Source organism: Cynara cardunculus (genome assembly GCF_001531365.2).
Source record: "Cynara cardunculus var. scolymus isolate 2C chromosome LG 15, CcrdV1, whole genome shotgun sequence".
In the NCBI taxonomy this organism is placed as follows: Eukaryota; Viridiplantae; Streptophyta; class Magnoliopsida; order Asterales; family Asteraceae; genus Cynara; species Cynara cardunculus.
The window spans coordinates 14,533,932-14,550,650 of NC_037542.1; the positions used below are offsets into that span (position 1 = coordinate 14,533,932).

A 16,719-nucleotide genomic window follows, 5' to 3' on the forward strand; every position below is an offset into this window, starting at 1 on the left:
TAAACAAACCTTTTGTAGATTTTGACCTCAAAAATCCAACAAGTTTGACTACTAAAAGTCAAGATGTCATCTACCCTTTCTTCGCTATCGAACGCAAACATAGCAACCAACCGAAACAAGAAGAATTTATGAACAATTGATCGATTACTCGAATGATATATACATACACCTTTTCTACCTTCTCTGCTTTAGAAGTACAACACAAACCTTTTCTTTTCTTCTTGAATGACAAAAATGCTCTAAAATGTGCTTTTTTCGACATTACAAAACTAATGGAAGGGTCGATCCTGGAGCCGCAAGTTACATGTATTGAGCTAACCATTGTTTGCACATATCGAGCACTGGAAGTGCGTTTGCGTGTAACGCCTGCGATATCCATCAATCTCGCATTAGCTTTACATACAAATTCTAACTCGAGAGTATTTGTTTGTTATGTACATGTTTCCTTTTCTTTAGATTTTATTGAACCGAAAACCAATTTAATATATTAGGCAAACCGGGAAAAACATTTCCAAATAAGGAAAGAATCAAGAATGCACGAAACTAGAGTTTTCAAGAATCAGAATACATACCTGATGTGCAACATATTGGACGTCCGCCACACTTCCACTTCGAGAAGCAATCTGGAAGGCACTCTTAAGGCGGCCACACACCACACACGCCAAAACTTTCCTGAAATGCCAAGAACATATTAGAAACGCGTTGCCATCTGGCACTGAATTAACTAATGGAGAACAAGAAACAAGAAACATAAAGGATACCAACCCCCCCTTTTCCTATTTATGACACATGATATATACATGAGGTCAAGAAAATAAATAGGGTAAAAACAAGACTACAGTTGGAAAGTAATCTGATTCGTACTCGAATAAAGGGTAAATGCTACATTATGAAAATCTAACCTGTGGCTGCTAGTTAACATGTCGATAAGACGATCAGGGCGTTCTTTATGTTTGTTGGCATATACGTTGATAGCTGCTCCCAAAACCTACATCCACAGGCAATTTGCCATTACAGATTAGCATCAGAACTGATAGATACTACGTTCTAATAACAAGGAACCTAAGTCCCAACAAAGATCATTATCTCATCTAGTGGCCATGAATACAATTATGGATGGATATAGAACTTCTGGGAATATAAATCTTGTATATTCAACATGTGAATTAAATACCAACAATCTTACCCTTTTATTTCCACGTCTCTAAGAGCAAACTAATGATAAAATTACCTGGTCCCAGTCTTCATCGTCGATTGTGCCCTTAATATTTCTGAAAAAATCAGTCAATTGTCCGCCTTTCTTTCTATCGGCAAGCGATGACGCAACACCAGCATATATATCAACAGCTGGAAGTTCACATTCGATTCAAGAAAAGAGAATATGAAACTGAATTACTTCAAAATACCAGTAAAAGACTGAGGGAAATGTCATGACAAAGTTGCTACCAGAAAGATTGAACTCGTAGATCACTTGGAAAGCCAAGTCAAAGTTCTTCTCGACAAGAGTTTCTGCAATCTCACACCTCCGCCTGTAGCAAAGAAATGAGGTCCCTTGTGTTAGTAATCAGCAATAGTTTCTGCCACATATAATTAGGTATGCTGTTGTAAACAATACCAAATATAAACCAAGATGGATTTACAAGAAGCCATTATCACTTGAGAAAGTTAGGCAAGGTCCAGAAATAGATGCATATCGGTAATTTTTTTTTCTAGCACAAAGCATATATTTAGCAGACTACACCTTGAGAAGGTAAAGAAACAATATAGAAAAAATGAAGTGACCATGCACAATATACCTGAAAGTTTCTGGATCATTTGGATTTCCAAAAAGAGAGTATTTCCACTGAGGCCCATCTGTATCATTAAAGGATCTTATCACATCCACCTGCAACAAAAAACATGTTAGCAAGCCTCAGTATCACAAGAAAAATGGCAAGCTTTAATCATACAAAAGGTGCATTTAGAATTGACACGAAAGATAAATGGAAGTTGGTCATAGAGAAATGATGCAGGGTAACATTGATGAAGGTTAGAAGAATACTAGAAGCATGATTATTTCATGAAGGTGGGGGATTAATCAAATCATATGACGACATGGTTATTTAAAAAACCATCTGTAAGCTGCTTCTCCCTTCATTATGAGAAATTATTAGGTAAATTCCTTCCACATAATCTTGTTTAGGTTCTAAGACGTTGACATGTTTCAACTGTCAAATTTGATGTTTAGACCTGTGATTTTGCTATTTCAATTAACAAATGTTACAGTCTATTTCAAAGACACTAATATGATCTAGATAAAGAACCAAATTAGCAATTTAAAGCACTCGATTTCCAGTCCAGATACTCAATAATTTGAAACATGGATAAGGTTATTCAGAGATGTGGTGCCTCATTTTGCATCCATAAAAGAGAAAGCCTAAAGCCTAGTCCAAAATTATTGATGTGCAGATCTTTATTATGTAATTATGAAAGGCAATGCCCATGTATTGATGTGTAGATCTTTATTATGTAATTTTTTCGAATACAACACCACTGTTAACATCATGCTAACCCTCATTAATGCAAAATAAGGGTAGACTAATGGGAAAAATAGAATTTGTAAAGTAAGCTACCTGCATTGCAACTCTGGCAGAAAACTTCACTAGCCCTTCTTCTGTAAGTTTTTGTGATGCACTTTTTCCACGCACACCCTTGGTGACAAGCTTAGTTGAGCCTCCACTTTTGTATCTTGCTGATAAGGCTTCATCAAAATGCATCTTCATCCACGTAAGTAAGATAATTAGTTGCACAGAAAATGAATGGTACTCCATCCCCAAAACAGTCCACCTTAAAAAATTTCTTTGTCCCAAACATGCTACTCCAAAGTAAAGATTAAAACAAATATGATGCTCCTAATCTAACCTAACCAAGTTTAAACTGCAACATCAAGGCAATCACCTAGTAGTTAACTAAATTTAACAAGTAAAGAAGCATGCGATGACACAAAAACACAAAATAAGCCAAGGAAATGTGAAATAGCTCAACAACAAAATCAGTGTTAACTCGGGTGAATTGGTGCAATTTAAATCAATGAATTACCACATTAAATCATCAAGAAGTGAATGTGAAACAAAAGCAATTTTCCAAGGTGGCTAAGACATCCATGCACTATCTCCTTGGTAAATCTGTCATAGGTGTAAGCCATATGCTTTCAGCAGTGGTCCCATTAGTTGCTGTGAACTTTCTTAGACATGAATTACAATGATCTTTTGGAAAAGCCTCACAATGACATTAGGAAAGTTATAACAGTAGCAAAAGTTGATGGCAATCTACTGAAGAATTGATAAAGCCACACATATAATAAGATATATTGGGACCATACAGTTGACAAAATATACATGCTAAGAAAATTTGGACTCCCTATGGGTTCAAGGTAAGAATATATGAGCTTCTACAGGTGTGCGTCATGGTCCATGAGGTGAACATGAAGTTTGAGTAAAGTTTAAGGAACGGTGATCCAGTGGTGAATATTTCATCTCATGCAGAAACTCCAATGGGAAGCGGCTAAAGCTGAGAAATTTCAATAGAATATACATTCGACATAATGTCCCATGCACCTCTCAGTTAAAATGTCAATCATACACATTGTAACCACAAGGGTGGTGCCTGATTGGTTTGAGCTTGGCTCCAAAGGTCAAAAGTACCAGGAGGTACTAGGTTCAAATCCAAGGAGAAATAAAAATCCCCTTGTGGCCACGGAGGTTCAAATGCGGTGAATCCGGGCTATCTGCAAAGCAGGTGGTCGCCCTGGGATTAGTCGACTCGCATAGCGGGTTGGATATCCAGGTTAATAAAAAAAAATCATACACATTGTTAAACAAATCTTGATGTTGGCAACAAGGAGAATTTTTCCCTCAATGGCACGCAATTTTAGCAAATTATTGGTTCCTAGAATTCTGCTATGTCATAGAGATCATATAGGATGTGAACTGCAAATTGGGAGCCCAATAATCCTTCACAATGTTCCGGTCTAATAACTAGTGCAACTGAACATGTAGCGTCACCCAATCAAAAGTGTGGGGAAATTAGCTCTTAAGCCAATCATGTGGATATATGATGGATGCAAAGTAATCGACAACTAATATAATTATTTTCGAGGACCTATTTTTTAATGTCAAGAGTACTTTACAGAGGCCAAAGCTGAGAAAGGAAGGCATCTATAAAGTACAATAAGTAATCATATATTCTGTTCTGTTTCTTTCAAATTTGACACCGTAGCGTCTTACTAATTTTAAGTTTGAGTGATCTGACAGTTTTTGGTGCCATAAAAGTGTATCTCTCAACATGAGGCAAAATTAAAAAGGATTCAAGTGATTTGTCTGATAACTACAAATGCATGTTCCTTTCAGAAGCAAAACCATAGGCAAAAACCAATTTACGAAAATACCTCATTCTCACAAGTGGTATGAAAGCTTAGCCTTCCTATAGCTTTGTTTTTTCCGACTGCCAAATTATTTTATTCCAGAAGTAAATCAATGGCTATTTCTTAGCTACATATTTGTTCATTCTTGGACTTTGAATATGACAACCCAGAGCATACTTGAAAAGGGTTCATTGAAGGCACAAGGACTTACCTTGGCATTTTCCAGGTGTTTTATAGATTCATCCAGCACAGATGAATTCACAAATAACTGGATACAGCAAAGGCCAGCAGCCACATGATCATTCCCTATCACCTGAATCATTAATATACCATCAAATCACGCATCATGTGACCAAGAAATATAAAACATGGACACATCCAACATTATTTTAGGATGAAACTGAAGGGTAACAAAGGCAAGAAGACGGATTGGACGAGAAAGAGAAATCAAAAGGGAAAAAGACAATATTAGTAGGGAAATGCTTGTTGACTGATCAAATTCAATAGAAAGTCCATGTAATGAATTCAGAAGGAATAATATGGTGATTCTAGCATTAATAAGCATTATCAAACTCATCTTTCACCTTCATTTTCTATTCACATATTCCATGACACTTCCAAATACCATTCCCCAATAGAGATGGTATTTACCTCTAATGAGTAAAGCTATGGTGTCATTTGGGATCCAATAAAAATAAGCATGTAACAGAAAAGAAATGAAGCAATTACATCGGAGGCACGACGTATTTTCAAAAAACAAATCCATTATTTGCTCTTAGCATTATGTATATATAGAAATGAAAACGTAAAGCAGTATGCTGCAGAGCACATAACAGCCATTATACCAGAACTCAGTCACAAGCACCTGAACTGACAACTGCAAAAATTTGGAGTAATTTTTTAATTAATAAAGAAGATGCTTGGAGGTAGCACCCAGTAGAAGAGTCAAAAAGTATCCTTTTCACAACAACAATGCCCTTTTGATAGAATTCTAAAGTTCCAACACATATTCACCTACTCCGACTCTACCCTTCAACTGCTTTCAGAATTTAGTTGCCATCTATCTTTGTGTCTCTCATAAAGAAAGCATATAATACTCAAGGTTCTAAATGGCATGAGGCATGGCGTGGCAGCGAGCTCAAGCCTTAAGCCTTACACACCATGGCAAGGACATGGAGTTTTTCAAGGCGTGACATAAGGAGGCAAATTTGTATGTCATATATATATATAATTATATATACATATATGTTTTCTATTTATTATTCAATAATACAATGATATCAAAAAATTTACATTCATATTAGAAGAAGAAAAATCATATATATTAACTAGTATTATATAAAGAGTCTATGATCAAACATTCAAAATAGAACTTTGAAGGATTTTACAGCTTCGTGTTAACCATGAGTTTGTGAAATGTGTGAATACATGAAATAGTGAGTGATGTGAATGGGTAAGTTTGTAAAAGTGTAAAATCTAAGTTAAAAGTGTAAAAACACAAAAGTAAAAAAAAATAAAAATTTACAAAAATTATTTTTTGAAAAAAGTCACCCCTTGTAAAAAATGCCGTGAGCCATGCCTCACATGAATGCTATAGGTCTCATCGTAACAGCGGAGATGCGTCCTGCGCCATGGCGCACCTTTTTGAACACTGATAATACTTCTGTCATTGACTTGCATTAGTTACCACTCAATTAAGATGATTTATGATATTTTCTAGTCAACAGGACCTAGCTTGAATAAACATTTAAAAAGGCATTTTCTCGTAGGTTCCTTCCGACATTATGACACAGAATCAAAAAAATTACAAGAGCGACAACGTTAAATATTTTTCCTTTTGGTTCACTTCGGTAATTCTCAACCAGTCCCCTCATTTTTCTGAGCATGTCACGAAAGAACAGAAGGTTAACCCTTTTTCTTAATTCAGAAAGAACTATTGATCAGAAGTTAAGAGATTCAACCAAGAATGTATGAATTACCTGGAATCTGTATAGGTAGTTGAAATGCTTATGAGTTTCACAGAAGACACAAATGCGATTAAGTGCAGCTGCTGTATGCTGCTTTACTTCCACATCCACTGTTGCCGTGGATGACATTCTGGAAGACATTACTTCCTCTAAGACATGCATGGCTCCAAAACCAATGCACAGGTCACACAAATCATCAACCGATCCATAATCAGTTGAAAGAGGATCTGGTTTCTGCTGGGGAGATGATGACATAACCGCAAGTGACGACGGTTGAGGAGGAGAAGGAACAGCATTTTCAGGAAAAAACAGCATGCAAGCATCCTTATAATGACCATGCTTAAACATAAAATCAAGCAAATTCTGGCGTGTAAACTGCAAATAGGAGATAGCACGTCAGAAAACCTGAAATATTAAAATGACATGTGAATTCCTGCTCATGCATGATTGAGAAGATCACAAGTCAGCCCAAAGGTGCACCCTTATTCATATAAACAAGAAACAATGTCTTCAGTGTCACCAATCTAATAGTGAACACGTGGAATTTTGATTCGCACAAAAATCAGCCATTAAATTGTATGCTTGGAACCATCTACCATAATCGCAACTTACACATATAAAATCATGCATACATGTGCATGCTTTGCTTTGTATAAAGGTGCATTTAAATAAGTTCCATGAAGCTGTTGGCATTTTTCATTTTGGTTACTGAACATATACAACTACACTGCCATGCAAACCAACACAAGCATGCAGAGACTTACTCAGACCACTTAATTTTATTATAATATACAGCTGCGTCATGTGACAGTGTCATCCAATACTATAGACTGACAGCAAAATGCAGAGTGTTCTTGATTTCAACTTTTATGACTAGGGTATGAATTGATGCACTATTACAGAAGGCAAACATTGTGTATATATAATACATAACACATAAAGTAGACCTCGGGATTGAATGCAATAATTATAAACATACTGGAAACCCCGACACACAAAGCCTCCTCGTCAAGTTGGCACATAGATATCCGTTATGCCCAATTTGCTACCAATAAAATCAATTTGGGAGGGAGCAGACATAAATTGACTACCTAAACTAGGAGTTAGCAATGACTCAATGCACCACTATCACATACTAAAGTTCCCAACTGGCTAGAAGTATACCACAATCAGATAAAGGCACAATAGACTAGTGATTTTCTGCACGTATGTCAAGGGAATGGTAGAATGTGAGCTTATACAGAAGATCTTGCCATAATATGGCCTCTTTAGATGCTGGCCTAACAAGATTATTAATTATCCTGTGGTCTACCTCTAATTATTGTTATCCATTTAGGCTCATGGTTCAACGATATGTAGTATATATATTTATCTCCCTACATAGTGGCTATTAAGCTTCTCATCAAACATTGAAACTTTTCTTATGAAGCAGATTACTGATTGATGCTTACTTCTTGTAAATAGTTAACACATTCAAGGTATCTAATGCTATCCAGGTTGCTGCGAGGAACATCTTCAAATTCTAAACTATTAGAGGAATTATCGTTTGAAGCTTCTTGTCCGCTCCTGGATCTCTCAGATCGTGGAAATGTAGATGGCATGTATAAAACGTTGAGATATGAGTCAGCAGAAAGAGAATCATCCAAGATTGCAGGTGCACTTTTAGCCAAATGCTCGTACCTGCAACATAAGTTACAGTTGGTAAGATGATCTTAAGCATACTAAGTTGGTGATTGATTTTCACTCAAATCATGTATGTCATATCATGATTTAACAGTAAGCACATGCTTTGCATGCTTTTGAGTAATGCAAAAGACATCAGCCAAAAGCATAGAGATCAACATTACTAGCATATAATCTTCGATGTACATCCAACCTAGAATCAATGAACTATTATTCTTGAGTCGACAAGTTCAACAATAGTCTGGACAAAGTGAAAGTGCTTTCTCTTGTTACACATGCATTGACATGGACATGCAATTAGGAAATCTTGATATGGCAATCTAAAAGGGTGAAAGAATAAGAATTGATTCTTTAAAGAACAACCTAAAGATTGAAATATGAGGTTTTAGAAAACAAGAGATGAATGAGGGGGCTTGCAACACAGTCACATCACCAGGCAATATCAGTCACATCACCAAGTTGGATGTCAGGTACGTCAAAAACCAACTAACTAGACTGCTGCAGCTTTAGAGAGAACTGAATGACAAAAATATTTGTACACGGGGAAAGAAAAAAGAGAGTGAGAAATACATGGAGTGAATATAGTAAGAAAAGGTTAATTGACTATGCAAAAGAGAGGAAAAAATGAAACGTTGACGACTGGTGAGACGAAGGACAACAGCTCAGATTTAATGTTGAATATATATATACTCCCTCCATTCTGGAATAAATGCAACATCGCCGTTCTGGGGAAATTTCAAGAGGGAGTACCAACTGTTACGTTGCATGCTAATTTGGAACAAAGCACAAAGGATAGAGCAGAACAAAGCTTGCTCTGAAGTGAGTGCTACCAAAATACCGAGCACCAGAATTTGTCAACAAATACTACATAGAATTCACCACCAATATTGAGTAAATAACCAGTCAGGATTCTGAAATTATCAATCTGCACTTATTGCAAGCATATCAACATCTAGAGTCGAGATAAAATTTACACATACATACTGCAAACAGAATACTTTCTTACATGGAACGAACCAATGAAACATCTGCCGGTGGACCTCCTTCAATTGTATTAATGATATCTTGAATAACTGGTGCAGGGTCATCCTTGTACAATTGAAGTGCTTGCCTATCCACAATGTAAGAAGTAGATCATCAAGTAGAGAAGCTAAAGATATGAGAATACAGCCATTGTGATGACGCTAGAGGGTAAATATGAACTTAACGTACTTGAATTTGACACGAGCTTGAGCATAGTGCTCCATTCGAATTAAAGCAAGTCCCCACGCATTCCATACAGCAAACGCATCAATCTTTAAAGATCCAGACATAACTATCACCATTGGATAGAAGAAAATGAAAATGTACATTGCAAAATGCTTATGTATCATACATACCTTACACTTCTTACAAGTATACACAGCCATGCTATACCGTTCCTCCAGAATCAGTCGATCACGCAGTCGTGCAGAAGATTCCTTATCGGCAATATCATCAAGCGAAGCAGCAATTCCATATCCCAGAAGGCTTTGCAACAGTTCAGCCCGTCTGAGCCAAATGTCAGCTTGCGATAGAACTTCAGAGACCTCATCTGTTGACTGGTTCCCCATGGTAGAGCTGCCTGCATCAGAGAATGTATCCTCAACATCTTTACTTCTTTCAGAATAACTGGATAACTCATTTCCCCCAGAAAGCTTTCTAAGCTGAGACTTGGCATAAAGGAGCCCCTGCAGAATACAGAACAAGCTTTATAGTAGTTCATGTATATCTCTTTCAGATATATATAACCACTTCTATAAGATGACTCCTGGATACCTGAACAAATGTCTCCGTAGCATGATAAGCTCGACCAATGATTTCCATTGATGCATTTTCAGGAAGCTGTTGAGAGCTTAAAACAGCTCTCATTTGATTAACACACAAATCCAGAGCACCTTTGGCGGAAGAACTCTCATCCGCACACAGAGAAAGCAGTTCCTATACACACAGGAATGAACTTTATAATAAGACACCAGCATAATCTATGTAATGCTAGAATCAACTTCTTCAACTAGTACAGATGGTATGCATGAAAAAATTATATTTCAGAGAAGCCACTGTCATACCCATATGGAACACATAAGCAGCAATCGCTCTACACTTTAAGAGATCAAAATATTAACTGACAAGGGGTGATTCATCCATATGAAGAAAACCAAGCATTACCTCCTTATGGTAAAACAGAAGATGACACCAGAAAAAAAATGACAGGAAACTCCTCTAACTGACATTAGACAGAGATGAGACTTCTTTTCAAAGGGAAACTCCGATAAGCGACTAAAATCTCCCTTCAAAGGACACGAGTGCTATTGGCATACCATTTGTAAGGAATTCCAAGTACCAGTGGACATTTGAACCAAAAAGAATAAAAGGAAGTGCCATTAGGTCAATATACAGCTATTCATAAGCCAATTCTTAACAATATATGAAACTAACATCTAGCTACTTACAAAAGGTCATATATATCAGCATCTTCTAAGCAGGACCCAAGGGAAACAAGTCTAAAGGAACTTACTGGAACACTGAGAAAAAAACTAATATAATGTGGTCTAAAATACTTTGTACACATTGAAAATCAGAATGCTCAAAATATTAATTGTAGACCAGTAAACAAATTAAGGATAAAATAGGACTTTAACGTGTTAAAGAGTTGTCATTAATGAATCTGTTCCTAGCACATTATATAATGTATAATATAGATTATGAAGGCATCATACCTTGAAGAGAATGATATCTGGGGCACTTTCATAGTGATGAGAGGACCGCACAGCTTCATCCTTATATGGGTCACCTGTGAGCATCCACTGTTCAGCAATAGAAACTGAAGGAATACGTTCTTGCCCATCCATGCTGTATGATGAAACACGATCTTCTTGAATGCCAGCCATTGCCTCCCATGTAGCTTTTTCAGATTGTGGCAGTCCAGAGCCTTTTCTTTTCCTCTGAACATCCTTAGGAGCAGCTTTCTCTGCACTATTCCTTGGATTCCAAGAAAATGCCCTACGAGCCTCCTTTTGCAAGTTACTTAGGCTGTTGGAGAATGAAGATCTTGTAGGAGTTCCAGACTTCTGCTTTGTTTTTGGACCTGAAACTTGTATCCGCGACTCACGACGAGGTGGGCTTATGGTAACAGAAATTGCTTTGGCGGCATATGTAAGAATTTTGTTGTTGTCTCTCAATGACGGGAATTCCTTGAGTATCTAGAAACAAATTTTATACACCACACATCAGGAAATCAATCTTCGAACATCATACATGGAAGAGAATTTGTGTTGTTAAGGTACCAAAGAAGCAGATTGTAGTTGTTTGCGCATTAGCAGAACTTCCACAATCAGCTGAGGGTGCTCATGTAACGAAGAGCATCTTTGCTGCCACGGCAAGGGCAAAACAGCCAACACACGAAGACCTAAGGCCCACAAATTAAGCCGGGAAAGCTCAGGTTCGTTCAAGTTGCTGTCTCTTCTTTTCAGGAAAAAATGAACCTTCAAACAAAAGCAAACATGCCTACTTAAGTTGCATTCTTTCTAAATCGATTTCCAAAAAACAAATAATGTATTCTTACAAGCAATTGTTTAGATCGCAGGTTGGGCAACTGCTGCATCGCACCCATTGCAACTGGTAGAGCATCTTCTGAATCACGCAGGGAAGACAGAAATCGTGAAGCTTCAGCGGGACCACCACCATTTATGGGGTCTGCTGTAAGAAGCTTCACAAGTTGACGGCCCTGGAGTTCTCTACGAAGTTCAATAGATAACCCTGCACTTTCAGCAACCTCTAAAGCAGCAGACACAGCTCCCTTTTCAGCTAATCTAAGGGCCAAACCCTCAGGATCTTCCTTACACTCTGCCTCAACCTGAAAAATCAAGAACATTGGAAAGGGGAAATATTGGACCACAAATTTGGTTAAAAATTAACAAGGATAACTATTAACATTGCATAGATGTCGCTATTAAGAATGCATTTAACCTCTTGCCAGCTATTATAACGCTCATCTGCAGATAATATGTGACTGTATCGCATTAAAGCTTGCCTCCTGAGAACAACCTATATACACAACATACATGTGAGGGGTAATAGCAATATACATATGCAACATCATCACTTATCTACCAAAGGGGTAATGGCCCAGCGGTATCCGGGTCACTAGTAAATCCCAACCTCCTTGGAGGTCAAGGGTTCAAGCCTCACCGAAGATGAGGAGTGTGTGCTAGTTTTTCTGTATAGTAATATTATATGCTTCAAGAAAAAACAGCACTTGGTCTAAAACATCTCCAACCATCTGCAAACTCCAATTATATCAAGAGTTGGTAAAATAAACACCAAACTAGATACCTCTTTCTTAGAAGGATCATTTTCGCCCAAGTGACAGTGACACATGGTTAGAACATCCAAAGCAGCATCCAACTCCCACCTATGCAAATATCTGTAGTGAGAGAAAACATTTTATTAATGAGTTCTCCAGTTCTTCTCCAGACTTTGCTCTAATCGAGTACTATCAAATAGTAGTGTTAATAAACTGCAACAAGAGAAACCTGAATACACAATAATGACAGTACTACACAGAAGACTCCAAAAACAGAAACATCTAGCCATAAGAAATAGAAAAAATCACGATGTCAGTAGACATACTTGAGGACAAGTGTTGCTGCAAGTTGTTTATCTTTCAGCCGTAGACAATATTTCCAGCTATTGCTTGGTATTCTGAAGCTCGAGTGACCTGAACGATTGAAGACAGTATGATTTTCCTCCTCACGTTCGATAAGTAACTTAAGTAAATAATCTGAAGCGCCATCGCGTAAGCATCGATCAGAAAGAGCAAGAGCATCCATTAGTTTGCCTTCATCTATCAATCTAAGAATGTATAGGAAAATAGAGTAAGCAACAGTAAGTGGTTTAAAGTTACAGCATCGAATAGAAAATTAATGCACACTTCAATATGACATAAGGAGCGGTTTTAGATACAGAGTATCAACACGAAATAAATTCTATCTTGTCCAGTGACTTGACACACCAAGATTCTTATAGCAAGTGGACACATAGGAAAGCAAAAAAAAAACAAAAACTTCAATAGAATTTGAATAGAAAAGTATTTCAGGAGCAACTTTCAGAATTTACCCTACTAAGTGGTATGAGGGAAATAGGACGTCATTTATTAAGGTATATGACCGACACCGAACCATTGGAATTACTATTCAATGTTATCTAAAGTTTGAAAGCATACAAATGAGAAAGGATAATGGAATTGACCACAATTTCGAGACTGCTGGAATTCTCCCACTAGGCCTGAGCCGATTCAACAGAATGATACCCCTATCTCTCCCACAGGCATCTATTTAACAAATTCCCATCCCTCACAAAATGCCAAACTACCCCTCTTTTATACTAGTTATTAAAATAAAATAGACCAAGTCTAGTTAAGTAAACCATAGCTTACTGCCTCCTATGAGTGTACGTATGCACCGATGAAAATAATGGCATCTATAAGAAAACGTTCTGGAGAACCAGGACCTGGAATAGGTCACTGAGGACACAAGTCTAGATGGCAAAATGGACTAATAAAATTTACATGGCCAAAACTTAACGAAGTTTAGAGGAGTTAGGTAAGCAGATTGTTTCATCTTTTTCAATTACTGAGCACTCTACATACATCTATTACTATTTTCTAGTGATGACAGACCTGGAGGCCACCGAACTATGCAAAAAGCCTCAGTCAGGCATGTGAACTAAGAAACAATTGAAGAAGGTCATAGAACCCTATAATCATGTTCTTTTTTATCAAATCCGGCAAAGAACGCCAAATATACCCCCCAATTGCAAAGTGACTAATTGAAGGGCCCATTTTTGTAAAACTTAAAACTAAAAGTTTTCAAGGAGAAAGAACTATTTCTTTTCAAACGAAAAAAATTCTGATTGTTTACAAGGTATAAGTGTTAACGCAGAATGCATGCCCGTACCATATTGGATTGCAAAAAAACTTAAACATAATAAATAACAAATAAATCAACACAATGAAAAGCCCAAAAAGTAAAATCATTAGCCTTCATCTTCTTCCCCAGAAAAGCAAAACTCGGAAATTTTAAGAATGGAACCCTATCTGATATAATGAAAAAGGTTGCTTCACACAACCAAAGCTTGTAGATCTCGATCAAAAGTTATAAAAACATCAAAGAACCCACCTCCATAAACCCTTTTTACTTTAACCTTTTTTCCTAATTTTTAACCAATCTTTTTGTTTGGACCATAGACCCTTTTCCAGTGTTTTTCTAGACAAAGAAAACAGAGTTGAATTTGGGGAAGATGTGTTTGTCTTCTTTGTTACTTTCATGTTTTCAGAAATATAGACATCAGGAAAAAAAAAGACAGGTTTCGGTAGACAAAGGGAAAGCAAGGTTAAAAAATGGCAAATGGGAAGGATTTCCTTCTTACTCCATCAAAATGCTACAAATCAATTTGGAGGTCGAGGGATAACTACCTCTAACCAACTGCAGATAGACATAATATTAGTAATCTGTAATACTCTAAAACCCTTTTTTCTGGGGTACCTTCGCTTTGAGCTCCTTTGCAATAACAATGGCTCCTCAATTCGTCACACTAAAACAATTGAAAGGAAACTTCATTCTTTTATCTCCACTTTTTCGATCTTGTGAAAGATTAGAGACTGCATAAGGTGATTTATTGAAGTGGGTTTTGCTCAACTATTGAAACAATCTGGAGGTAGTTTCACTTTTTTTCTTATTGTTCTTGTGTGTGAATTTACAATGACATTATGGGAAGGAATTGGAACTTGAAGAGATAATGAGGATAGAAATGGTAGTTGAAGAAGAATTCAAATGGCATAAATTCCATCAAGCATGTTAGTTTTATAAATAAGGGTTCATGTACGGTTTTAAGTTTAACAAATAGAACCCTGAGCCTTAGATTTGTTGCCATTTAGTATAAAAGGTGCATTGAAGGCATTATGGTCATTTTATGGTTTTCCAGTGACTTTTTGCCATGTCTGATAAAAGAACGAGCCTGACAAAATCCAATTACCTCCTTTAGTTTTTTTTTAGTTCACATATCTAAGTGAGACTTGTTGCATCTCTGGTGGCCTCAACGCTTATTAGACCTACTTTATACGAGACCCACTTTTTGAACACCAGAACTAGATGAGAAGAAATGCTTAGGTTGTGTTTAGCTATCATTCCTCTACGATTCATTTACTTCTGTCACAGGTAAGATTAACAATCATTTCATTTTTATGAAGACCAAGGAAATCAAGTTGTGTCCCATATGGAGATAAAAATGAACATAGAATGAAGAAAAAATATGGTAAAAGACAGTAGGCAATACACAAAGGTACACTATTCGATGCGAAGTGAAGTTCCTAAATGAGATATAAAGCTAAAAGAAGAGAAACTTCCGTACCTGTCAACAGCTTTTTCATATGGTTTTTCATTCTCCCACCCAAAAGAAAGGAATACTGTGGTATCAATTTCAGCAGTTTCAGACTTGGGAGAATCTTGCCAAATACCAGTTTCATTGGTGGTCTCTGAAAGGACTGGAATGCTGGTGCCAACAGCTAAGTCATCATGCTCCAAATCAGAATCACTATCATGCTCACGAAAGCGCTTGACAGAAGTTTTTGCCTCGGGTTTATCACTTCCATCACTAATCATGTTCTCAGCAGTTACAGCAACCTCTGAAACTCGATGAAGATTAGTTTGCATTTGTATCCAGCGATTCAAGGTTGGGAACCTGCTCACGAAAATTAAAAGTTAAATGGCATAGAACAGTGGCAAACTAACTATAATCAGTTTCATTTAATGTGCAAACAGATGAAAGCAACCTCTCTGACTGATCAAGTGCAAACTCATAGAATAATCTGTCAGCATCATGCTTCTGCACTGATACATCGTTCAAGGAACTTGATATGGTAGAGTCACTGCCACCGTATAATATACAGTTCCCAAAAACACATGCTAAGACGGCCCTGACAGGGGAGAGTTTCACAAGATGCTTTACAACATCCAACTGAAGAGGGTACAGAGGAACTCCAGGTGTGGCTGAGGAAGGACAATATGAACTGGGCTTGGCTTCTCTCGAAGAAGGGGAAAGAAGTTTACACTCTGAACTACTTTTGGGGCATGTAGGAATTACTGCAATGTCTGCCCAACCATGACCAGACCTTGGTGGATAAATCGGGGGTACACATGCAGAAATCACTTCATGGACAAAATCAGCAGACATAATTTCTGCTACCTTTGCGGCTGCATCAGTGCTACCTCGGTCAAAGACCAAACGAGTCAAAAGCTGTAAGAAACAGGTTAGAAAAGAAAACGAGTCCAAAGTTGTGAATAGCTTAACGAAATAATCAAGTGTTACTCAAACAGCAAAGCTATATTAACATCCATAAATACAAGCTGAAAGACTAAAAAATCCCAATTTGTAGTTCTCTTTTATCCAAATTGGATTACCCCTTGTTCATATTCCAAACTGTGTTATGTGAACAATTCAATGACGACAATGCGATAACACCCAATATGATTTAGTAGAGTAAAATACTAGCATAAACCAGATCAAACAACTACTATCAGAAAATTGTACTTGTATTGAAGCTCAAAAAACAAATAATCAACTTCAGGTACAATTTGACTTCCACTTCCA

At 37.1% G+C, this 16,719-nt stretch overlaps 1 protein-coding gene across 10 annotated transcripts in view; it reads right to left on the reverse strand.

Moving 5' to 3' along the window:
• LOC112527248 (protein DDB_G0276689) overlaps positions 1 to 16,719 on the reverse strand; it is a 38,631-nt gene continuing 21,912 nt past the window's right edge. For 5 of the 10 annotated variants that reach the window (XM_025137740.1, XM_025137745.1, XM_025137744.1 and 2 more), the window contains 22 exons: positions 15,902 to 16,365; positions 15,481 to 15,810; positions 12,703 to 12,924; positions 12,406 to 12,496; positions 12,040 to 12,117; positions 11,636 to 11,926; positions 11,358 to 11,555; positions 10,791 to 11,273; positions 9,850 to 10,011; positions 9,432 to 9,761; positions 9,265 to 9,347; positions 9,059 to 9,163; positions 7,821 to 8,049; positions 6,382 to 6,744; positions 4,614 to 4,715; positions 2,613 to 2,756; positions 1,797 to 1,885; positions 1,447 to 1,529; positions 1,232 to 1,347; positions 903 to 988; positions 573 to 672; positions 1 to 366 (listed from right to left, as the gene is read on the reverse strand). In XM_025137740.1, the coding sequence (XP_024993508.1) occupies positions 301 to 366; positions 573 to 672; positions 903 to 988; positions 1,232 to 1,347; positions 1,447 to 1,529; positions 1,797 to 1,885; positions 2,613 to 2,756; positions 4,614 to 4,715; positions 6,382 to 6,744; positions 7,821 to 8,049; positions 9,059 to 9,163; positions 9,265 to 9,347; positions 9,432 to 9,761; positions 9,850 to 10,011; positions 10,791 to 11,273; positions 11,358 to 11,555; positions 11,636 to 11,926; positions 12,040 to 12,117; positions 12,406 to 12,496; positions 12,703 to 12,924; positions 15,481 to 15,810; positions 15,902 to 16,365 (4,215 nt within the window). In that variant the 3' untranslated portion in view covers positions 1 to 300. Of the gene's footprint in view, positions 367 to 572; positions 673 to 902; positions 989 to 1,231; positions 1,348 to 1,446; positions 1,530 to 1,796; positions 1,886 to 2,612; positions 2,757 to 4,613; positions 4,716 to 5,926; positions 6,281 to 6,381; positions 6,775 to 7,820; positions 8,050 to 9,058; positions 9,164 to 9,264; positions 9,348 to 9,431; positions 9,762 to 9,849; positions 10,012 to 10,790; positions 11,274 to 11,357; positions 11,556 to 11,635; positions 11,927 to 12,039; positions 12,118 to 12,405; positions 12,497 to 12,702; positions 12,925 to 15,480; positions 15,811 to 15,901; positions 16,366 to 16,719 lie in introns of those variants that run through there. The other 5 variants (XM_025137741.1, XM_025137742.1, XM_025137743.1 and 2 more) reach the window with 5 other exon arrangements.